The following is a 21,157-nucleotide window of genomic DNA, read 5'->3' on the forward strand; positions in this document are numbered from 1 at the left end:
TTCAATCTAGTCGATAATGAAGCTAAAAATTATTTTTGTGCACAAACGAGTCAAGAATGAAACTACGAGTTGATTCCAATTTCAAACAACCGAAAATGAAGCTACAAGTAATTTTCAGTTGCAAACGAGTCTAGAATGAAGCTACAAGTTGTTTCCAACTTCAATCTAGTCAATAATAAAGCTACAAGTTGTTTTCAAGCTCAAACGAGTCAAGATTGAAACTACAAGTTGATTCCAATTTCAAACAACCGAAAATGAAGCTACAAGTTGTTTTCAACTTCAAACGAGTCTGGAATGAAGCTACAAGTTGTTTCCAACTTCAATCTAGTCAATCATAAAGCTACAAGTTGTTTTCAAGCTCAAACGAGTCAAAAATGAAACTACAAGTTAATTCCAATTTAAAACAACCGAAAATGAAGCTACAAGTAATTTTCAGTTTCAAACGAGTCTGGAATGAAGCTACAAGTTGTTTCCAACTTCAATCTAGTCAATAATAAAGCTACAAGTTGTTTTCAAGCTCAAACGAGTCAAGAATGAAACTACAAGTTGATTCCAATTTCAAACAACCGAAAATGAAGCTACAAGTTGTTTTCAACTTCAAACGAGTATGGAATGAATCTACAAGTTGTTTCCAATTTCAATCTAGTCGATAATGAAGCTAAAAATTGTTTCCGTGCACAAACGAGTCAAGAATGAAACTACAAGTTGATTCCAATTTCAAACAACCAAAAATGAAACTACAAATTGTTTTCAACTTCAAATGAGTCTGGAATTAAGCTGCAAGTTGTTTCCAACTTCAATCTAGTCAATAATGAAGCTCCAAGTGGTTTACAAGCTCAGACGAATCAAAAATAATACTACAATTAGATTCCAATTTCAAACAACCAAAAAAGAAGCTACAAGTTGTTTTCAATTTCAAACGAGTTTGGAATTAAACTACAACTTGTTTCCAACTTCAATCTAGTCAGTAATGAAGCTACAAGTTGTTTTCTGGCTCAAACGAGTCAAGATTGAAACTACAAGTTGAATCCAATTTCAAACAACCGAAAATGAAGCTACAAATTGTTTTCAACTTCAAACGAGTCTGGAATGAAGCTACAAGTTGTTTCCAACTTCAATCTAGTCAATCATAAAGCTACAAGTTGTTTTCAAGCTCAAACGAGTCAAAAATGAAACTACAAGTTAATTCCAATTTAAACCAACCGAAAATGAAGCTACAAATAATTTTCAGTTTCAAACGAGTCTGGAATGAAGCTACAAGTTGTTTCCAACTTCAATCTAGTCAATAATAAAGCTACAAGTTGTTTTCAAGCTCAAACGAGTCAAGAATGAAACTACAAGTTGATTCCAATTTCAAACAACCGAAAATGAAGCTACAAGTTGTTTTCAACTTCAAACGAGTATGGAATGAATCTACAAGTTGTTTCCAACTTCAATCTAGTCGATAATGAAGCTAAAAATTGTTTCCGTGCACAAACGAGTCAAGAATGAAACTACAAGTTGATTCCAATTTCAAACAACCAAAAATGAAACTACAAATTGTTTTCAACTTCAAATGAGTCTGGAATTAAGCTGCAAGTTGTTTCCAACTTCAATCTAGTCAATAATGAAGCTTCAGGTGGTTTACAAGCTCAGACGAATCAAAAATAATACTACAATTTGATTCCAATTTCAAACAACCAAAAAAGAAGCTACAAGTTGTTTTCAATTTCAAACGAGTTTGGAATTAAACTACAACTTGTTTCCAACTTCAATCTAGTCAGTAATGAAGCTACAAGTTGTTTTCGGGCTCAAACGAGTCAAGATTGAAACTACAAGTTGATTCCAATTTCAAACAACCGAAAATGAAGCTACAAGTTCTTTCCAACTTCAATCTAGTCAATAATGAAGCTAAAAATTGTTTCCGTGCCCAAACGAGTCAAGAATGAAACTACAAGTTGATTCCAATTTCAAACAACCAAAAATGAAACTACAAGTTGTTTTCAACTTCAAATGAGTCTGGAATTAAGCTGCAAGTTGTTTCCAACTTCAATCTAGTCAATAATGAAGCTCCAAGTGGTTTACAAGCTCAAACGAATCAAAAATAATACTACAATTTGATTCCAATTTCAAACAACCAAAAATGAAGCTACAAGTTGTTTTCAACTTCAAACGAGTCTGGAATGAATCAACAAGTTGTTTCCAACTTCAATCTAGTCGATAATGAAGCTAAAAATTATTTCCGTGCACAAACGAGTCAAGAATGAAACTACAAGTTGATTCCAATTTCAAACAACCAAAAATGAAACTACAAATTGTTTTCAACTTCAAATGAGTCTGGAATTAAGCTGCAAGTTGTTTCCAACTTCAATCTAGTCAATAATGAAGCTCCAAGTGGTTTACAAGCTCAGACGAATCAAAAATAATACTACAATTTGATTCCAATTTCAAACAACCAAAATAGAAGCTACAAGTTGTTTTAAATTTCAAACGAGTTTGGAAATAAACTACAACTTGTTTCCAACTTCAATCTAGTCAATAATGAAGCTACAAGTTGTTTTCGGGCTCAAACGAGTCAAGAATGAAAGTACAAGTTGATTCAAATTTCAAACAACCAAAAATGAAGCTACAAGTTCTTTCCAACTTCAATCTAGTCAATAATGAAGCTAAAAATTGTTTCCGTGCACAAACGAGTCAAGAATGAAACTACAAGTTGATTCCAATTTCAAACAACCAAAAATGAAACTACAAGTTGTTTTCAACTTCAAATGAGTCTGGAATTAAGCTGCAAGTTGTTTCCAACTTCAATCTAGTCAATAATGAAGCTCCAAGTGGTTTACAAGCTCAAACGAATCAAAAATAATAGTACAATTTGATTCCAATTTCAAACAACCAAAAATGAAGCTACAAGTTGTTTTCAACTTCAAACGAGTCTGGAATAATCAACAAGTTGTTTCCAACTTCAATCTAGTCGATAATGAAGCTAAAAATTATTTCCGTGCACAAACGAGTCAAGAATGAAACTACAAGTTGATTCCAATTTCAAACAACCAAAAATGAAACTACAAATTGTTTTCAACTTCAAATGAGTCTGGAATTAAGCTGCAAGTTGTTTCCAACTTCAATCTAGTCAATAATGAAGCTCCAAGTGGTTTACAAGCTCAGACGAATCAAAAATAATACTACAATTTGATTCCAATTTCAAACAACCAAAATAGAAGCTACAAGTTGTTTTAAATTTCAAACGAGTTTGGAAATAAACTACAACTTGTTTCCAACTTCAATCTAGTCAATAATGAAGCTACAAGTTGTTTTCGGGCTCAAACGAGTCAAGAATGAAAGTACAAGTTGATTCAAATTTCAAACAACCAAAAATGAAGCTACAAGTTCTTTCCAACTTCAATCTAGTCAATAATGAAGCTAAAAATTATTTCCGTGCACAAACGAGTCAAGAATGAAACTACAAGTTGATTCCAATTTCAAACAACCAAAAATGAAACTACAAGTTGTTTTCAACTTCAAATGAGTCTGGAATTAAGCTGCAAGTTGTTTCCAACTTCAATCTAGTCAATAATGAAGCTCCAAGTGGTTTACAAGCTCAAACGAATCAAAAATAATAGTACAATTTGATTCCAATTTCAAACAACCAAAAATGAAGCTACAAGTTGTTTTCAACTTCAAACGAGTCTGGAATGAATCAACAAGTTGTTTCCAACTTCAATCTAGTCGATAATGAAGCTAAAAATTATTTCCGTGCACAAACGAGTCAAGAATGAAACTACAAGTTGATTCCAATTTCAAACAACCAAAAATGAAACTACAAATTGTTTTCAACTTCAAATGAGTCTGGAATTAAGCTGCAAGTTGTTTCCAACTTCAATCTAGTCAATAATGAAGCTCCAAGTGGTTTACAAGCTCAGACGAATCAAAAATAATACTACAATTTGATTCCAATTTCAAACAACCAAAAAAGAAGCTACAAGTTGTTTTCAATTTCAAACGAGTTTGGAATTAAACTACAACTTGTTTCCAACTTCAATCTAGTCAATAATGAAGCTACAAGTTGTTTTCAGGCTCAAACGAGTCAAGAATGAAAGTACAAGTTGATTCAAATTTCAAACAACCAAAAATGAAGCTACAAGTTCTTTCCAACTTCAATCTAGTCAATAATGAAGCTAAAAATTATTTCCGTGCACAAACGAGTCAAGAATGAAACTACAAGTTGATTCCAATTTCAAACAACCAAAAATGAAACTACAAGTTGTTTTCAACTTCAAATGAGTCTGGAATTAAGCTGCAAGTTGTTTCCAACTTCAATCTAGTCAATAATGAAGCTCCAAGTGGTTTACAAGCTCAAACGAATCAAAAATAATAGTACAATTTGATTCCAATTTCAAACAACCAAAAATGAAGCTACAAGTTGTTTTCAACTTCAAACGAGTCTGGAATAATCAACAAGTTGTTTCCAACTTCAATCTAGTCGATAATGAAGCTAAAAATTATTTCCGTGCACAAACGAGTCAAGAATGAAACTACAAGTTGATTCCAATTTCAAACAACCAAAAATGAAACTACAAATTGTTTTCAACTTCAAATGAGTCTGGAATTAAGCTGCAAGTTGTTTCCAACTTCAATCTAGTCAATAATGAAGCTCCAAGTGGTTTACAAGCTCAGACGAATCAAAAATAATACTACAATTTGATTCCAATTTCAAACAACCAAAATAGAAGCTACAAGTTGTTTTAAATTTCAAACGAGTTTGGAAATAAACTACAACTTGTTTCCAACTTCAATCTAGTCAATAATGAAGCTACAAGTTGTTTTCGGGCTCAAACGAGTCAAGAATGAAAGTACAAGTTGATTCAAATTTCAAACAACCAAAAATGAAGCTACAAGTTCTTTCCAACTTCAATCTAGTCAATAATGAAGCTAAAAATTATTTCCGTGCACAAACGAGTCAAGAATGAAACTACAAGTTGATTCCAATTTCAAACAACCAAAAATGAAACTACAAGTTGTTTTCAACTTCAAATGAGTCTGGAATTAAGCTGCAAGTTGTTTCCAACTTCAATCTAGTCAATAATGAAGCTCCAAGTGGTTTACAAGCTCAAACGAATCAAAAATAATAGTACAATTTGATTCCAATTTCAAACAACCAAAAATGAAGCTACAAGTTGTTTTCAACTTCAAACGAGTCTGGAATGAATCAACAAGTTGTTTCCAACTTCAATCTAGTCGATAATGAAGCTAAAAATTATTTCTGTGCACAAACGAGTCAAGAATGAAACTACAAGTTGATTCCAATTTCAAACAACCAAAAATGAAACTACAAATTGTTTTCAACTTCAAATGAGTCTGGAATTAAGCTGCAAGTTGTTTCCAACTTCAATCTAGTCAATAATGAAGCTCCAAGTGGTTTACAAGCTCAGACGAATCAAAAATAATACTACAATTTGATTCCAATTTCAAACAACCAAAAAAGAAGCTACAAGTTGTTTTCAATTTCAAACGAGTTTGGAATTAAACTACAACTTGTTTCCAACTTCAATCTAGTCAATAATGAAGCTACAAGTTGTTTTCAGGCTCAAACGAGTCAAGAATGAAAGTACAAGTTGATTCAAATTTCAAACAACCAAAAATGAAGCTACAAGTTCTTTCCAACTTCAATCTAGTCAATAATGAAGCTAAAAATTGTTTCCGTGCACAAACGAGTCAAGAATGAAACTACAAGTTGATTCCAATTTCAAACAACCAAAAATGAAACTACAAGTTGTTTTCAACTTCAAATGAGTCTGGAATTAAGCTGCAAGTTGTTTCCAACTTCAATCTAGTCAATAATGAAGCTCCAAGTGGTTTACAAGCTCAAACGAATCAAAAATAATAGTACAATTTGATTCCAATTTCAAACAACCAAAAATGAAGCTACAAGTTGTTTTCAACTTCAAACGAGTCTGGAATAATCAACAAGTTGTTTCCAACTTCAATCTAGTCGATAATGAAGCTAAAAATTATTTCCGTGCACAAACGAGTCAAGAATGAAACTACAAGTTGATTCCAATTTCAAACAACCAAAAATGAAACTACAAATTGTTTTCAACTTCAAATGAGTCTGGAATTAAGCTGCAAGTTGTTTCCAACTTCAATCTAGTCAATAATGAAGCTCCAAGTGGTTTACAAGCTCAGACGAATCAAAAATAATACTACAATTTGATTCCAATTTCAAACAACCAAAATAGAAGCTACAAGTTGTTTTAAATTTCAAACGAGTTTGGAAATAAACTACAACTTGTTTCCAACTTCAATCTAGTCAATAATGAAGCTACAAGTTGTTTTCGGGCTCAAACGAGTCAAGAATGAAAGTACAAGTTGATTCAAATTTCAAACAACCAAAAATGAAGCTACAAGTTCTTTCCAACTTCAATCTAGTCAATAATGAAGCTAAAAATTATTTCCGTGCACAAACGAGTCAAGAATGAAACTACAAGTTGATTCCAATTTCAAACAACCAAAAATGAAACTACAAGTTGTTTTCAACTTCAAATGAGTCTGGAATTAAGCTGCAAGTTGTTTCCAACTTCAATCTAGTCAATAATGAAGCTCCAAGTGGTTTACAAGCTCAAACGAATCAAAAATAATAGTACAATTTGATTCCAATTTCAAACAACCAAAAATGAAGCTACAAGTTGTTTTCAACTTCAAACGAGTCTGGAATGAATCAACAAGTTGTTTCCAACTTCAATCTAGTCGATAATGAAGCTAAAAATTATTTCTGTGCACAAACGAGTCAAGAATGAAACTACAAGTTGATTCCAATTTCAAACAACCAAAAATGAAACTACAAATTGTTTTCAACTTCAAATGAGTCTGGAATTAAGCTGCAAGTTGTTTCCAACTTCAATCTAGTCAATAATGAAGCTCCAAGTGGTTTACAAGCTCAGACGAATCAAAAATAATACTACAATTTGATTCCAATTTCAAACAACCAAAAAAGAAGCTACAAGTTGTTTTCAATTTCAAACGAGTTTGGAATTAAACTACAACTTGTTTCCAACTTCAATCTAGTCAATAATGAAGCTACAAGTTGTTTTCAGGCTCAAACGAGTCAAGAATGAAAGTACAAGTTGATTCAAATTTCAAACAACCAAAAATGAAGCTACAAGTTCTTTCCAACTTCAATCTAGTCAATAATGAAGCTAAAAATTGTTTCCGTGCACAAACGAGTCAAGAATGAAACTACAAGTTGATTCCAATTTCAAACAACCAAAAATGAAACTACAAGTTGTTTTCAACTTCAAATGAGTCTGGAATTAAGCTGCAAGTTGTTTCCAACTTCAATCTAGTCAATAATGAAGCTCCAAGTGGTTTACAAGCTCAAACGAATCAAAAATAATAGTACAATTTGATTCCAATTTCAAACAACCAAAAATGAAGCTACAAGTTGTTTTCAACTTCAAACGAGTCTGGAATAATCAACAAGTTGTTTCCAACTTCAATCTAGTCGATAATGAAGCTAAAAATTATTTCCGTGCACAAACGAGTCAAGAATGAAACTACAAGTTGATTCCAATTTCAAACAACCAAAAATGAAACTACAAATTGTTTTCAACTTCAAATGAGTCTGGAATTAAGCTGCAAGTTGTTTCCAACTTCAATCTAGTCAATAATGAAGCTCCAAGTGGTTTACAAGCTCAGACGAATCAAAAATAATACTACAATTTGATTCCAATTTCAAACAACCAAAATAGAAGCTACAAGTTGTTTTAAATTTCAAACGAGTTTGGAAATAAACTACAACTTGTTTCCAACTTCAATCTAGTCAATAATGAAGCTACAAGTTGTTTTCGGGCTCAAACGAGTCAAGAATGAAAGTACAAGTTGATTCAAATTTCAAACAACCAAAAATGAAGCTACAAGTTCTTTCCAACTTCAATCTAGTCAATAATGAAGCTAAAAATTATTTCCGTGCACAAACGAGTCAAGAATGAAACTACAAGTTGATTCCAATTTCAAACAACCAAAAATGAAACTACAAGTTGTTTTCAACTTCAAATGAGTCTGGAATTAAGCTGCAAGTTGTTTCCAACTTCAATCTAGTCAATAATGAAGCTCCAAGTGGTTTACAAGCTCAAACGAATCAAAAATAATAGTACAATTTGATTCCAATTTCAAACAACCAAAAATGAAGCTACAAGTTGTTTTCAACTTCAAACGAGTCTGGAATGAATCAACAAGTTGTTTCCAACTTCAATCTAGTCGATAATGAAGCTAAAAATTATTTCTGTGCACAAACGAGTCAAGAATGAAACTACAAGTTGATTCCAATTTCAAACAACCAAAAATGAAACTACAAATTGTTTTCAACTTCAAATGAGTCTGGAATTAAGCTGCAAGTTGTTTCCAACTTCAATCTAGTCAATAATGAAGCTCCAAGTGGTTTACAAGCTCAGACGAATCAAAAATAATACTACAATTTGATTCCAATTTCAAACAACCAAAAAAGAAGCTACAAGTTGTTTTCAATTTCAAACGAGTTTGGAATTAAACTACAACTTGTTTCCAACTTCAATCTAGTCAATAATGAAGCTACAAGTTGTTTTCAGGCTCAAACGAGTCAAGAATGAAAGTACAAGTTGATTCAAATTTCAAACAACCAAAAATGAAGCTACAAGTTCTTTCCAACTTCAATCTAGTCAATAATGAAGCTAAAAATTGTTTCCGTGCACAAACGAGTCAAGAATGAAACTACAAGTTGATTCCAATTTCAAACAACCAAAAATGAAACTACAAGTTGTTTTCAACTTCAAATGATTCTGGAATTAAGCTGCAAGTTGTTTCCAACTTCAATCTAGTCAATAATGAAGCTCCAAGTGGTTTACAAGCTCAAACGAATCAAAAATAATAGTACAATTTGATTCCAATTTCAAACCACCAAAAATGAAGCTACAAGTTGTTTTCAACTTCAAACGAGTCTGGAATGAATCAACAAGTTGTTTCCAACTTCAATCTAGTCGATAATGAAGCTAAAAATTATTTCCATGCACAAACGAGTCAAGAATGAAACTACAAGTTGATTCAAATTTCAAACAACCAAAAATGAAACTACAAATTGTTTTCAACTTCAAATGAGTCTGGAATTAAGCTGCAAGTTGTTTCCAACTTCAATCTAGTCAATAATGAAGCTCCAAGTGGTTTACAAGCTCAGACGAATCAAAAATAATACTACAATTTGATTCCAATTTCAAACAACCAAAATAGAAGCTACAAGTTGTTTTAAATTTCAAACGAGTTTGGAAATAAACTACAACTTGTTTCCAACTTCAATCTAGTCAATAATGAAGCTACAAGTTGTTTTCGGGCTCAAACGAGTCAAGAATGAAAGTACAAGTTGATTCAAATTTCAAACAACCAAAAATGAAGCTACAAGTTCTTTCCAACTTCAATCTAGTCAATAATGAAGCTAAAAATTGTTTCCGTGCACAAACGAGTCAAGAATGAAACTACAAGTTGATTCCAATTTCAAACAACCAAAAATGAAACTACAAGTTGTTTTCAACTTCAAATGAGTCTGGAATTAAGCTGCAAGTTGTTTCCAACTTCAATCTAGTCAATAATGAAGCTCCAAGTGGTTTACAAGCTCAAACGAATCAAAAATAATAGTACAATTTGATTCCAATTTCAAACAACCATAAATGAAGCTACAAGTTGTTTTCAACTTCAAACGAGTCTGGAATGAATCAACAAGTTGTTTCCAACTTCAATCTAGTCGATAATGAAGCTAAAAATTATTTCTGTGCACAAACGAGTCAAGAATGAAACTACAAGTTGATTCCAATTTCAAACAACCAAAAATGAAACTACAAATTGTTTTCAACTTCAAATGAGTCTGGAATTAAGCTGCAAGTTGTTTCCAACTTCAATCTAGTCAATAATGAAGCTCCAAGTGGTTTACAAGCTCAGACGAATCAAAAATAATACTACAATTTGATTCCAATTTCAAACAACCAAAAAAGAAGCTACAAGTTGTTTTCAATTTCAAACGAGTTTGGAATTAAACTACAACTTGTTTCCAACTTCAATCTAGTCAATAATGAAGCTACAAGTTGTTTTCAGGCTCAAACGAGTCAAGAATGAAAGTACAAGTTGATTCAAATTTCAAACAACCAAAAATGAAGCTACAAGTTCTTTCCAACTTCAATCTAGTCAATAATGAAGCTAAAAATTGTTTCCGTGCACAAACGAGTCAAGAATGAAACTACAAGTTGATTCCAATTTCAAACAACCAAAAATGAAACTACAAGTTGTTTTCAACTCCAAATGATTCTGGAATTAAGCTGCAAGTTGTTTCCAACTTCAATCTAGTCAATAATGAAGCTCCAAGTGGTTTACAAGCTCAAACGAATCAAAAATAATAGTACAATTTGATTCCAATTTCAAACCACCAAAAATGAAGCTACAAGTTGTTTTCAACTTCAAACGAGTCTGGAATGAATCAACAAGTTGTTTCCAACTTCAATCTAGTCGATAATGAAGCTAAAAATTATTTCCATGCACAAACGAGTCAAGAATGAAACTACAAGTTGATTCCAATTTCAAACAACCAAAAATGAAACTACAAATTGTTTTCAACTTCAAATGAGTCTGGAATTAAGCTGCAAGTTGTTTCCAACTTCAATCTAGTCAATAATGAAGCTCCAAGTGGTTTACAAGCTCAGACGAATCAAAAATAATACTACAATTTGATTCCAATTTCAAACAACCAAAATAGAAGCTACAAGTTGTTTTAAATTTCGAACGAGTTTGGAAATAAACTACAACTTGTTTCCAACTTCAATCTAGTCAATAATGAAGCTACAAGTTGTTTTCGGGCTCAAACGAGTCAAGAATGAAAGTACAAGTTGATTCAAATTTCAAACAACCAAAAATGAAGCTACAAGTTCTTTCCAACTTCAATCTAGTCAATAATGAAGCTAAAAATTGTTTCCGTGCACAAACGAGTCAAGAATGAAACTACAAGTTGATTCCAATTTCAAACAACCAAAAATGAAACTACAAGTTGTTTTCAACTTCAAATGAGTCTGGAATTAAGCTGCAAGTTGTTTCCAACTTCAATCTAGTCAATAATGAAGCTCCAAGTGGTTTACAAGCTCAAACGAATCAAAAATAATAGTACAATTTGATTCCAATTTCAAACAACCATAAATGAAGCTACAAGTTGTTTTCAACTTCAAACGAGTCTGGAATGAATCAACAAGTTGTTTCCAACTTCAATCTAGTCGATAATGAAGCTAAAAATTATTTCTGTGCACAAACGAGTCAAGAATGAAACTACAAGTTGATTCCAATTTCAAACAACCAAAAATGAAACTACAAATTGTTTTCAACTTCAAATGAGTCTGGAATTAAGCTGCAAGTTGTTTCCAACTTCAATCTAGTCAATAATGAAGCTCCAAGTGGTTTACAAGCTCAGACGAATCAAAAATAATACTACAATTTGATTCCAATTTCAAACAACCAAAAAAGAAGCTACAAGTTGTTTTCAATTTCAAACGAGTTTGGAATTAAACTACAACTTGTTTCCAACTTCAATCTAGTCAATAATGAAGCTACAAGTTGTTTTCAGGCTCAAACGAGTCAAGAATGAAAGTACAAGTTGATTCAAATTTCAAACAACCAAAAATGAAGCTACAAGTTCTTTCCAACTTCAATCTAGTCAATAATGAAGCTAAAAATTGTTTCCGTGCACAAACGAGTCAAGAATGAAACTACAAGTTGATTCCAATTTCAAACAACCAAAAATGAAACTACAAGTTGTTTTCAACTTCAAATGAGTCTGGAATTAAGCTGCAAGTTGTTTCCAACTTCAATCTAGTCAATAATGAAGCTCCAAGTGGTTTACAAGCTCAAACGAATCAAAAATAATAGTACAATTTGATTCCAATTTCAAACAACCAAAAATGAAGCTACAAGTTGTTTTCAACTTCAAACGAGTCTGGAATGAATCAACAAGTTGTTTCCAACTTCAATCTAGTCGATAATGAAGCTAAAAATTATTTCCGTGCACAAACGAGTCAAGAATGAAACTACAAGTTGATTCCAATTTCAAACAACCAAAAATGAAACTACAAATTGTTTTCAACTTCAAATGAGTCTGGAATTAAGCTGCAAGTTGTTTCCAACTTCAATCTAGTCAATAATGAAGCTCCAAGTGGTTTACAAGCTCAGACGAATCAAAAATAATACTACAATTTGATTCCAATTTCAAACAACCAAAATAGAAGCTACAAGTTGTTTTAAATTTCAAACGAGTTTGGAAATAAACTACAACTTGTTTCCAACTTCAATCTAGTCAATAATGAAGCTACAAGTTGTTTTCGGGCTCAAACGAGTCAAGAATGAAAGTACAAGTTGATTCAAATTTCAAACAACCAAAAATGAAGCTACAAGTTCTTTCCAACTTCAATCTAGTCAATAATGAAGCTAAAAATTATTTCCGTGCACAAACGAGTCAAGAATGAAACTACAAGTTGATTCCAATTTCAAACAACCAAAAATGAAACTACAAGTTGTTTTCAACTTCAAATGAGTCTGGAATTAAGCTGCAAGTTGTTTCCAACTTCAATCTAGTCAATAATGAAGCTCCAAGTGGTTTACAAGCTCAAACGAATCAAAAATAATAGTACAATTTGATTCCAATTTCAAACAACCAAAAATGAAGCTACAAGTTGTTTTCAACTTCAAACGAGTCTGGAATGAATCAACAAGTTGTTTCCAACTTCAATCTAGTCGATAATGAAGCTAAAAATTATTTCTGTGCACAAACGAGTCAAGAATGAAACTACAAGTTGATTCCAATTTCAAACAACCAAAAATGAAACTACAAATTGTTTTCAACTTCAAATGAGTCTGGAATTAAGCTGCAAGTTGTTTCCAACTTCAATCTAGTCAATAATGAAGCTCCAAGTGGTTTACAAGCTCAGACGAATCAAAAATAATACTACAATTTGATTCCAATTTCAAACAACCAAAAAAGAAGCTACAAGTTGTTTTCAATTTCAAACGAGTTTGGAATTAAACTACAACTTGTTTCCAACTTCAATCTAGTCAATAATGAAGCTACAAGTTGTTTTCAGGCTCAAACGAGTCAAGAATGAAAGTACAAGTTGATTCAAATTTCAAACAACCAAAAATGAAGCTACAAGTTCTTTCCAACTTCAATCTAGTCAATAATGAAGCTAAAAATTGTTTCCGTGCACAAACGAGTCAAGAATGAAACTACAAGTTGATTCCAATTTCAAACAACCAAAAATGAAACTACAAGTTGTTTTCAACTTCAAATGAGTCTGGGATTAAGCTGCAAGTTTTTTCCAACTTCAATCTAGTCAATAATGAAGCTCCAAGTGGTTTACAAGCTCAAACGAATCAAAAATAATAGTACAATTTGATTCCAATTTCAAACAACCAAAAATGAAGCTACAAGTTGTTTTCAACTTCAAACGAGTCTGGAATGAATCAACAAGTTGTTTCCAACTTCAATCTAGTCGATAATGAAGCTAAAAATTATTTCCGTGCACAAACGAGTCAAGAATGAAACTACAAGTTGATTCCAATTTCAAACAACCAAAAATGAAACTACAAATTGTTTTCAACTTCAAATGAGTCTGGAATTAAGCTGCAAGTTGTTTCCAACTTCAATCTAGTCAATAATGAAGCTCCAAGTGGTTTACAAGCTCAGACGAATCAAAAATAATACTACAATTTGATTCCAATTTCAAACAACCAAAATAGAAGCTACAAGTTGTTTTAAATTTCAAACGAGTTTGGAAATAAACTACAACTTGTTTCCAACTTCAATCTAGTCAATAATGAAGCTACAAGTTGTTTTCGGGCTCAAACGAGTCAAGAATGAAAGTACAAGTTGATTCAAATTTCAAACAACCAAAAATGAAGCTACAAGTTCTTTCCAACTTCAATCTAGTCAATAATGAAGCTAAAAATTATTTCCGTGCACAAACGAGTCAAGAATGAAACTACAAGTTGATTCCAATTTCAAAAAACCAAAAATAAAACTACAAGTTGTTTTCAACTTCAAATGAGTCTGGAATTAAGCTACAAGTTGTTTCCAACTTCAATCTACTAAATAATGAAGCTCCAAGTGGTTTACAAGCTCAAACGAATCAAAAATAATACTACAATTTGATTCCAATTTCAAACAACCAGAAATGAAGCTACAAGTTGTTTTCAACTTCAAACGAGTCTGGAATGAATCAACAAGTTGTTTCCAACTTCAATCTAGTCGATAATGAAGCTAAAAATTATTTTCGTGCACAAACGAGTCAAGAATGAAACTACAAGTTGATTCCAATTTCAAACAACCGAAAATGAAGCTACAAGTAATTTTCAGTTTCAAACGACTCTGGAATGAAGCTGCAAGTTGTTTCCAACTTCAATCTAGTCAATAATAAAGCTACAAGTTGTTTTCAAGCTCAAACGAGTCAAGAATGAAACTACAAGTTGATTCCAATTTCAAACAACCAAAAATGAAACTCCAAGTTGTTTTCAACTTCAAACAAGTCTGGAATGAAGCTACAAGTTGTTTCCAACTTCAATCTAGTAAATAATGAAGCTCCAAGTGGTTTACAAGCTCAAACGAATCAACAATAATACTACAATTTGATTCCAATTTCAAACAACCAGAAATGAAGCTACAAGTTGTTTTCAACTTCAAACGAGTCTGGAATGAATCAACAAGTTGTTTCCAACTTCAATCTAGTCGATAATGAAGCTAAAAATTATTTTCGTGCACAAACGAGTCAAGAATGAAACTACAAGTTGATTCCAATTTCAAACAACCAAAAATAAAACTACAAGTTGTTTTCAACTTCAAATGAGTCTGGAATTAAGCTACAAGTTGTTTCCAACTTCAATCTACTAAATAATGAAGCTCCAAGTGGTTTACAAGCTCAAACGAATCAAAAATAATACTACAATTTGATTCCAATTTCAAACAACCAGAAATGAAGCTACAAGTTGTTTTCAACTTCAAACGAGTATGGAATGAATCAACAAGTTGTTTCCAACTTCAATCTAGTCGATAATGAAGCTAAAAATTATTTTCGTGCACAAACGAGTCAAGAATGAAACTACAAGTTGATTCCAATTTCAAACAACCGAAAATGAAGCTACAAGTAATTTTCAGTTTCAAACGACTCTGGAATGAAGCTGCAAGTTGTTTCCAACTTCAATCTAGTCAATAATAAAGCTACAAGTTGTTTTCAAGCTCAAACGAGTCAAGAATGAAACTACAAGTTGATTCCAATTTCAAACAACCAAAAATGAAACTCCAAGTTGTTTTCAACTTCAAACAAGTCTGGAATGAAGCTACAAGTTGTTTCCAACTTCAATCTAGTCAATAATAAAGCTACAAGTTGATTCCAAGCTCAAACGAGTCAAGAATGAAACTACAAGTTGATTCCAATTTCTAACAACCGAAAATGAAGCCACAAGTTGTTTTCAACTTCAAACGAGTATGGAATGAATCTACAAGTTGTTTCCAACTTCAATCTAGTCGATAATGAAGGTAAAAATTGTTTCCGTGCACAAACGAGTCAAGAATGAAACTACAAGTTGATTCCAATTTCAAACAACCAAAAATGAAACTACAAATTGTTTTCAACTTCAAATGAGTCTGGAATTAAGCTGCAAGTTGTTTCCAACTTCAATCTAGTCAATAATGAAGCTCCAAGTGGTTTACAAGCTCAGACGAATCAAAAATAATACTACAATTTGATTCCAATTTCAAACAACCAAAATAGAAGCTACAAGTTGTTTTAAATTTCAAACGAGTTTGGAAATAAACTACAACTTGTTTCCAACTTCAATCTAGTCAATAATGAAGCTACAAGTTGTTTTCGGGCTCAAACGAGTCAAGAATGAAAGTACAAGTTGATTCAAATTTCAAACAACCAAAAATGAAGCTACAAGTTCTTTCCAACTTCAATCTAGTCAATAATGAAGCTAAAAATTTTTCCGTGCACAAACGAGTCAAGAATGAAACTACAAGTTGATTCCAATTTCAAACAACCAAAAATGAAACTACAAGTTGTTTTCAACTTCAAATGAGTCTGGAATTAAGCTACAAGTTGTTTCCAACTTCAATCTAGTCAATAATGAAGCTCCAAGTGGTTTACAAGCTCAAACGAATCAAAAATAATACTACAATTTGATTCCAATTTCAAACAACCAAATATGAAGCTACAAGTTGTTTTCAACTTCAAACGAGTCTGGAATGAATCAACAAGTTGTTTCCAACTTCAATCTAGTCGATAATGAAGCTAAAAATTATTTATGTGCACAATTGAGTCAAGAATGAAACTACAAGTTGATTCCAATTTCAAACAACCGAAAATGAAGCTACAAGTAATTTTCAGTTTCAAACGAGTCTGGAATGAAGCTACAAGTTGTTTCCAACTTCAATCTAGTCAATAATAAAGCTACAAGTTGTTTTCAAGCTCAAACGAGTCAAGAATGAAACTACAAGTTGATTCCAATTTCAAACAACCGAAAATGAAGCTACAAGTTGTTTTAAACTTCAAACGAGTATGGAATGAATCTTGTTAGGCCGAATAAACTCACTATATAGATTGATATAGTGAACACAATCAATAACAGAACACCAGTATAAAAGAATAATTCACCTAAACTCTTATTCACAAATCACAGTAGGTTACAAATAATCTCTTAGTGATTTATATTTTATCACTAAGAGCTGCTAGGTTACACGAATGATATTCAATTGATAACTCCTCTAGAGTAAACCCTAAGCTGTGATTATATACACAGTTTCACGATATCTACTGATTGATTTACAATTATCTGCTTCCTAAAATAATCTGATCAGTAGCTATCCTTTTCCTGTTCTGATTAGCAAAATCTCCTTGATATTCTCCTTCCTTGTTTATCCAGATCTTCTCCTAGAAATCAGCCGCCTGCAAACTCTGATCTTCGTTAAACTCTGATCCAGCTGGCAGTCGTCAAACTCTGATTTCCAGATAAACTCTGACATTTGCTTCTGCACAAGAACAAGTTAGATACCAGTGACATCATCAAATATGTAACAATCTCCCCCAACTTGTGCATTAGACAGAATGAACAAGTTCTATATATTTACTGATGATGTCAAAAATAATCAAGGACAAATGCATGAAATAATTAATTTGCAAAATTAATTACTACTTACAGAACATACAGAACCACCTATCAAATCAACCTATATCCATAGCTTTCTCTGACAAACTGATTTATCAGATTCTCTTCTTTCTGCTTCAAGGTCTGTATCATCTGGGCTTTAACATTTCTGAGCTCCTCAGTATCATCCCCAGTTTGATAGATAGCTGCTCTCAAGGCATTTACCTTGCTTCTCTGCATAGCCTCTCCAAGCTGTATTACTCTTGGCCTGTCTGCTTCATTGTTATAACCCAAGATTCTGGTATTTGCAATAGTCTCCATCACAGAGCTGTTAGGGTTATACTGAAATATTCGTTTGAAGTATATAACAATTATTTGAGAATCTTCAATGCATGTTTTCACATTGTCTGTATATTATATATTGTAGACAATCTAGTATCAAATGGGATAGCAGAAGATTAGATTGTCAGATTCCTTATATAATATAATAAAGGTTCACAGTCGCAGTGGTGTTAGACAAACCACTGGAACGGCTGAAGTATTATTTGGAAATAGTTTGTCTTGACTATTGAATAATATTTATATACTTTGTGTATATTGAACGGGATCAAAATAGTAGAATAATTGTTTCTTTAATTCTGACAATAAAGAACTAAGATTCTATGATGTTATTAATGCTTAAGTTCTTAATCCGGATATAGTGATTGACACTTGTATTTAATGCACATGCCTTGACTCATAAATTAAGTAATTTATTTTAAATTACGAATTTATGTATTGGGCAATGACATTATATACAGAGTGGGATATTGACTATAAAAGGAAACCGTGTCCGAAAAATATATTCGGGTGATAATGTCCTCTTGAAAGCTCATAAAGATAATTATGCTTTAGTCCTGCAGGCAGATTTATTCTTGCATAATTATAAGGTTGAGTGGATGATCAAGGATAAAAGATATTAATTAAATTAATTGTCAGAAATTAATTTAATTAATGGACATGCGATATCTTAAACATGGGGAATTTATAAGCAATTAATATGGGAGCCGAATTAAATAATTAATTTACGGAATTAGGAAAGGTAGTGCAAATATTAGTTCTTTAGTGGATAGAATTAATATTTAATGACATTGGGCCTGGCCCGGAATGTCATTAGAAGGCCTGACCTAATGATCCATGATCCCTGCTGTAGCCTATATATATTCTCGTTCTCCTAAAGCTGAAAAACACACCAAAACGAATTAATCCTAGAGTCAGAGAGAGGCAGACGTTTTTCTCAAGGAGACAGCCAGGGTTTTGGGTTTTCGAAGCTTTAAGGAGAGGCACACCTTGGGAGATCGAAGGCCACACTTCGTCCAAGGAGAATCAAGGAATACAGTAGAAGACGTGGATTTGAATCGCTTGCGCCGTAGCGATTAAGGTTAATATTCTGTTCGAACTTTTAATTAGTATCATAAAATGCAGGACCAAGGTCCGATTGTTCCTACAATGGCATCAGAGCCAGGTTGCGGTTCTGCGATTTATGATATGTAGTCCATGTCATGATTATATATGCATGTATATAGTGATTCTGTGATGCAGGTCGTTGTCCACTATTATGGCCGTGTTTTAATTATTCTGTTATGTTTGGATTCCACGTGGTTTATCGTGGCTGTTGTAAATCACGAGGGTTGATCGTGATAGTTTAATCTTGTAATTCAATTTGTAATTGTTTTAGATTATGATCTGATGTAATAGAATAGGCTGGTTCGCCTGTACAATTTGTATGTAATTGTTTGATCAACGGGGCTGCAAGAAACAGAGATCTTCCGCTGCTGCGATCTGTTGCCGCTGCTGCGATCTGTTGCCGCTGCTATTTAGGGTAACTTTTGCATACGATGTCCGATTTGGGCGCATAATACCTTTTCGGGTGCAGTTTTTCAGGGCGTTCTGAGGCTGTTTAGGCCTCCAAACAGGCTCTCGAAGATTTTCGGAATTTTTCGAAGGATGATTTCGAAGCTGTTTTTCCGGGGCCATAATAGTGGATGTGTTTCATTATGTTTTACATAATTTCTGCCTTTTCTTGATTATTGCTACTATGTGTTTCTTGTCTGTGTTGTTATGCCATGTGATACTAACCCTTCGCATGCTAGAATGACATGGACATAGGGATGTTTTTAATTAATGCTTTAATCATGCTAGTATGCTGCCATGTTCTGTGTTCTTTATGTGTTCTTTATGTTGCTATAACCATGATAGTATGCATGTGGACTTCGAAGAAATAACATAGGGCGATGCATCTAGATTAAAATCCTCAAAGTAAATTCTAAGTGGGAGAGGGAGTTAATATGGTATTAAATCCCATGGTCTCCATCATTGTTTGTATGTAATTTAACATATAAGGCGAATATAAATTATGTATACGTCACCCATCGTGGCATGTAATTTATGGTGCCTAGAATGTTATAGATATTACTGGAACAAACTTCTTGAATTAATACGAATAGATACGAATTTTCTTTATCTCTGATTTGGGGTGATTTCTAAGGCTTATGGGTATTAAGTGAGACCGATGTGACTCCTCCACTGCCTAGAAGTCAAACCAGACACGAATATTGAATTGAAGTATTCTATTCGAGAAATATTGGAAGGTATACATGCCGCCCATCGTGGCGTACCAAGTTCCATAGGTTTCGGGTAATTTAAGATTTGATGATGGTATACACTTAGCTATGAAAAATAATATAGACCACCCCAACGTGGCTTATTGTTTAGTAATAGGACCGAAGTAACGTTTAAACAAATTTAGGTGGTATACATGTCACCCATCGTGACGTACCAGAAACTTATGGTGTTTAAACGTTAGTGCATTTAATTTTAATAATTGTTAGAGGAACCAAAAGGACTTAATTTTTTATGCACCCTTCTTTATGTGTAATGTGATTTTTTCATGCATGATTCTCAGGATATAATGGGGTTTAATCCACTGTTCACCATACTTAAGGATAACAAACTTACCGGACCTAACTATATTGAATGGAAACGTAATTTGGACATTGTGTTGACTGCTGAGGAGTACAAGTTTTGCACTTATGAACCCAAGCCTGAGCAGCCCGCTGCTGATGCTCCTGATGAGGAGAAAGAGTATTATAAGCGGTGGACAAAGGCTGATGAGATGTCGCGATGTTACATTCTGGCAGCAATGTCGGGTGTTTTGCAGCATCAGCATCAGGCTATGGCCACTGCTTCGGATATGCTCTTTAATCTCAAGGAACTTTTTGGAGATCAGAATAGGGCTGCTAGGCAAGTAGCCATGAAGGCTTTAATGAACACTCAGATGGCTGAAGGTACACCTGTAAGGGATCATGTTCTCAAGATGATGTCACATCTGAATGAGATAGAGATCCTTGGTGCAGAGCTTGACGGGGAAACCCAGATTGACATTGTCCTTATGAGCTTGCCCAAGAGTTTTGAGCAGTTCCGCTTGAATTACAACATGAACAAGAGGCAGTATAGTCTTGCGGAACTGCTGACAGAACTTCAGGCAGCTGAAGGATTATTTCGCCAGAGTGTTCAAGTGAATGTGGCTGAGAAAGGTTCTTCCTCTAAGCCGAAAGGCAATAAGAAGAAGAAAAAGGCTCAGACACAGCAAGCTGTGAAGGCAGTGGGGGTTCAAGGTGGTGTGAAAAAGCCTAAGGGGAAGTGCTACCGGTGCAAGCAGTCGGGTCACTGGAAAAAGGATTGTCCTCTTCCTAAGAAGACAAACAATACTGGTATGTCTCTTTCTCTAGTTACAGAAACATTTATAGCGGCTATATCTACGAGCACTTGGTGTGTAGATACTGGAGCCACTGATCATGTTTGTAACTCTATGCAGGGGTTCCAGCAATCCAGAATGCTTAGAGATGGCGAGATATACGTGTTCATGGGAGATGCTACGAAAGTAGCAGTAGTTGCAGTAGGAGTTATTCATTTATCTTTTGGTTCTGATAGGATTTTGGTTTTGAACAATTGT

At 33.3% G+C, this 21,157-nt stretch overlaps 1 protein-coding gene across 1 annotated transcript; it reads left to right on the forward strand.

The window, feature by feature from the left end:
• Positions 1-20,113: 20,113 nt before the first annotated feature.
• LOC135152331 (uncharacterized) lies at positions 20,114-20,776 on the forward strand (the record flags this gene model as incomplete). Its single annotated transcript, XM_064092248.1, has 1 exon — positions 20,114-20,776. A coding segment is annotated over exon 1 (663 nt), but the record flags the coding sequence as incomplete, so codon positions are not given.
• Between the last annotated feature and the right edge of the window lie 381 nt (positions 20,777-21,157).

This window comes from Daucus carota, chromosome 4 (genome assembly GCF_001625215.2).
Source record: "Daucus carota subsp. sativus chromosome 4, DH1 v3.0, whole genome shotgun sequence".
NCBI classification, from domain to species: domain Eukaryota; kingdom Viridiplantae; phylum Streptophyta; class Magnoliopsida; order Apiales; family Apiaceae; genus Daucus; species Daucus carota.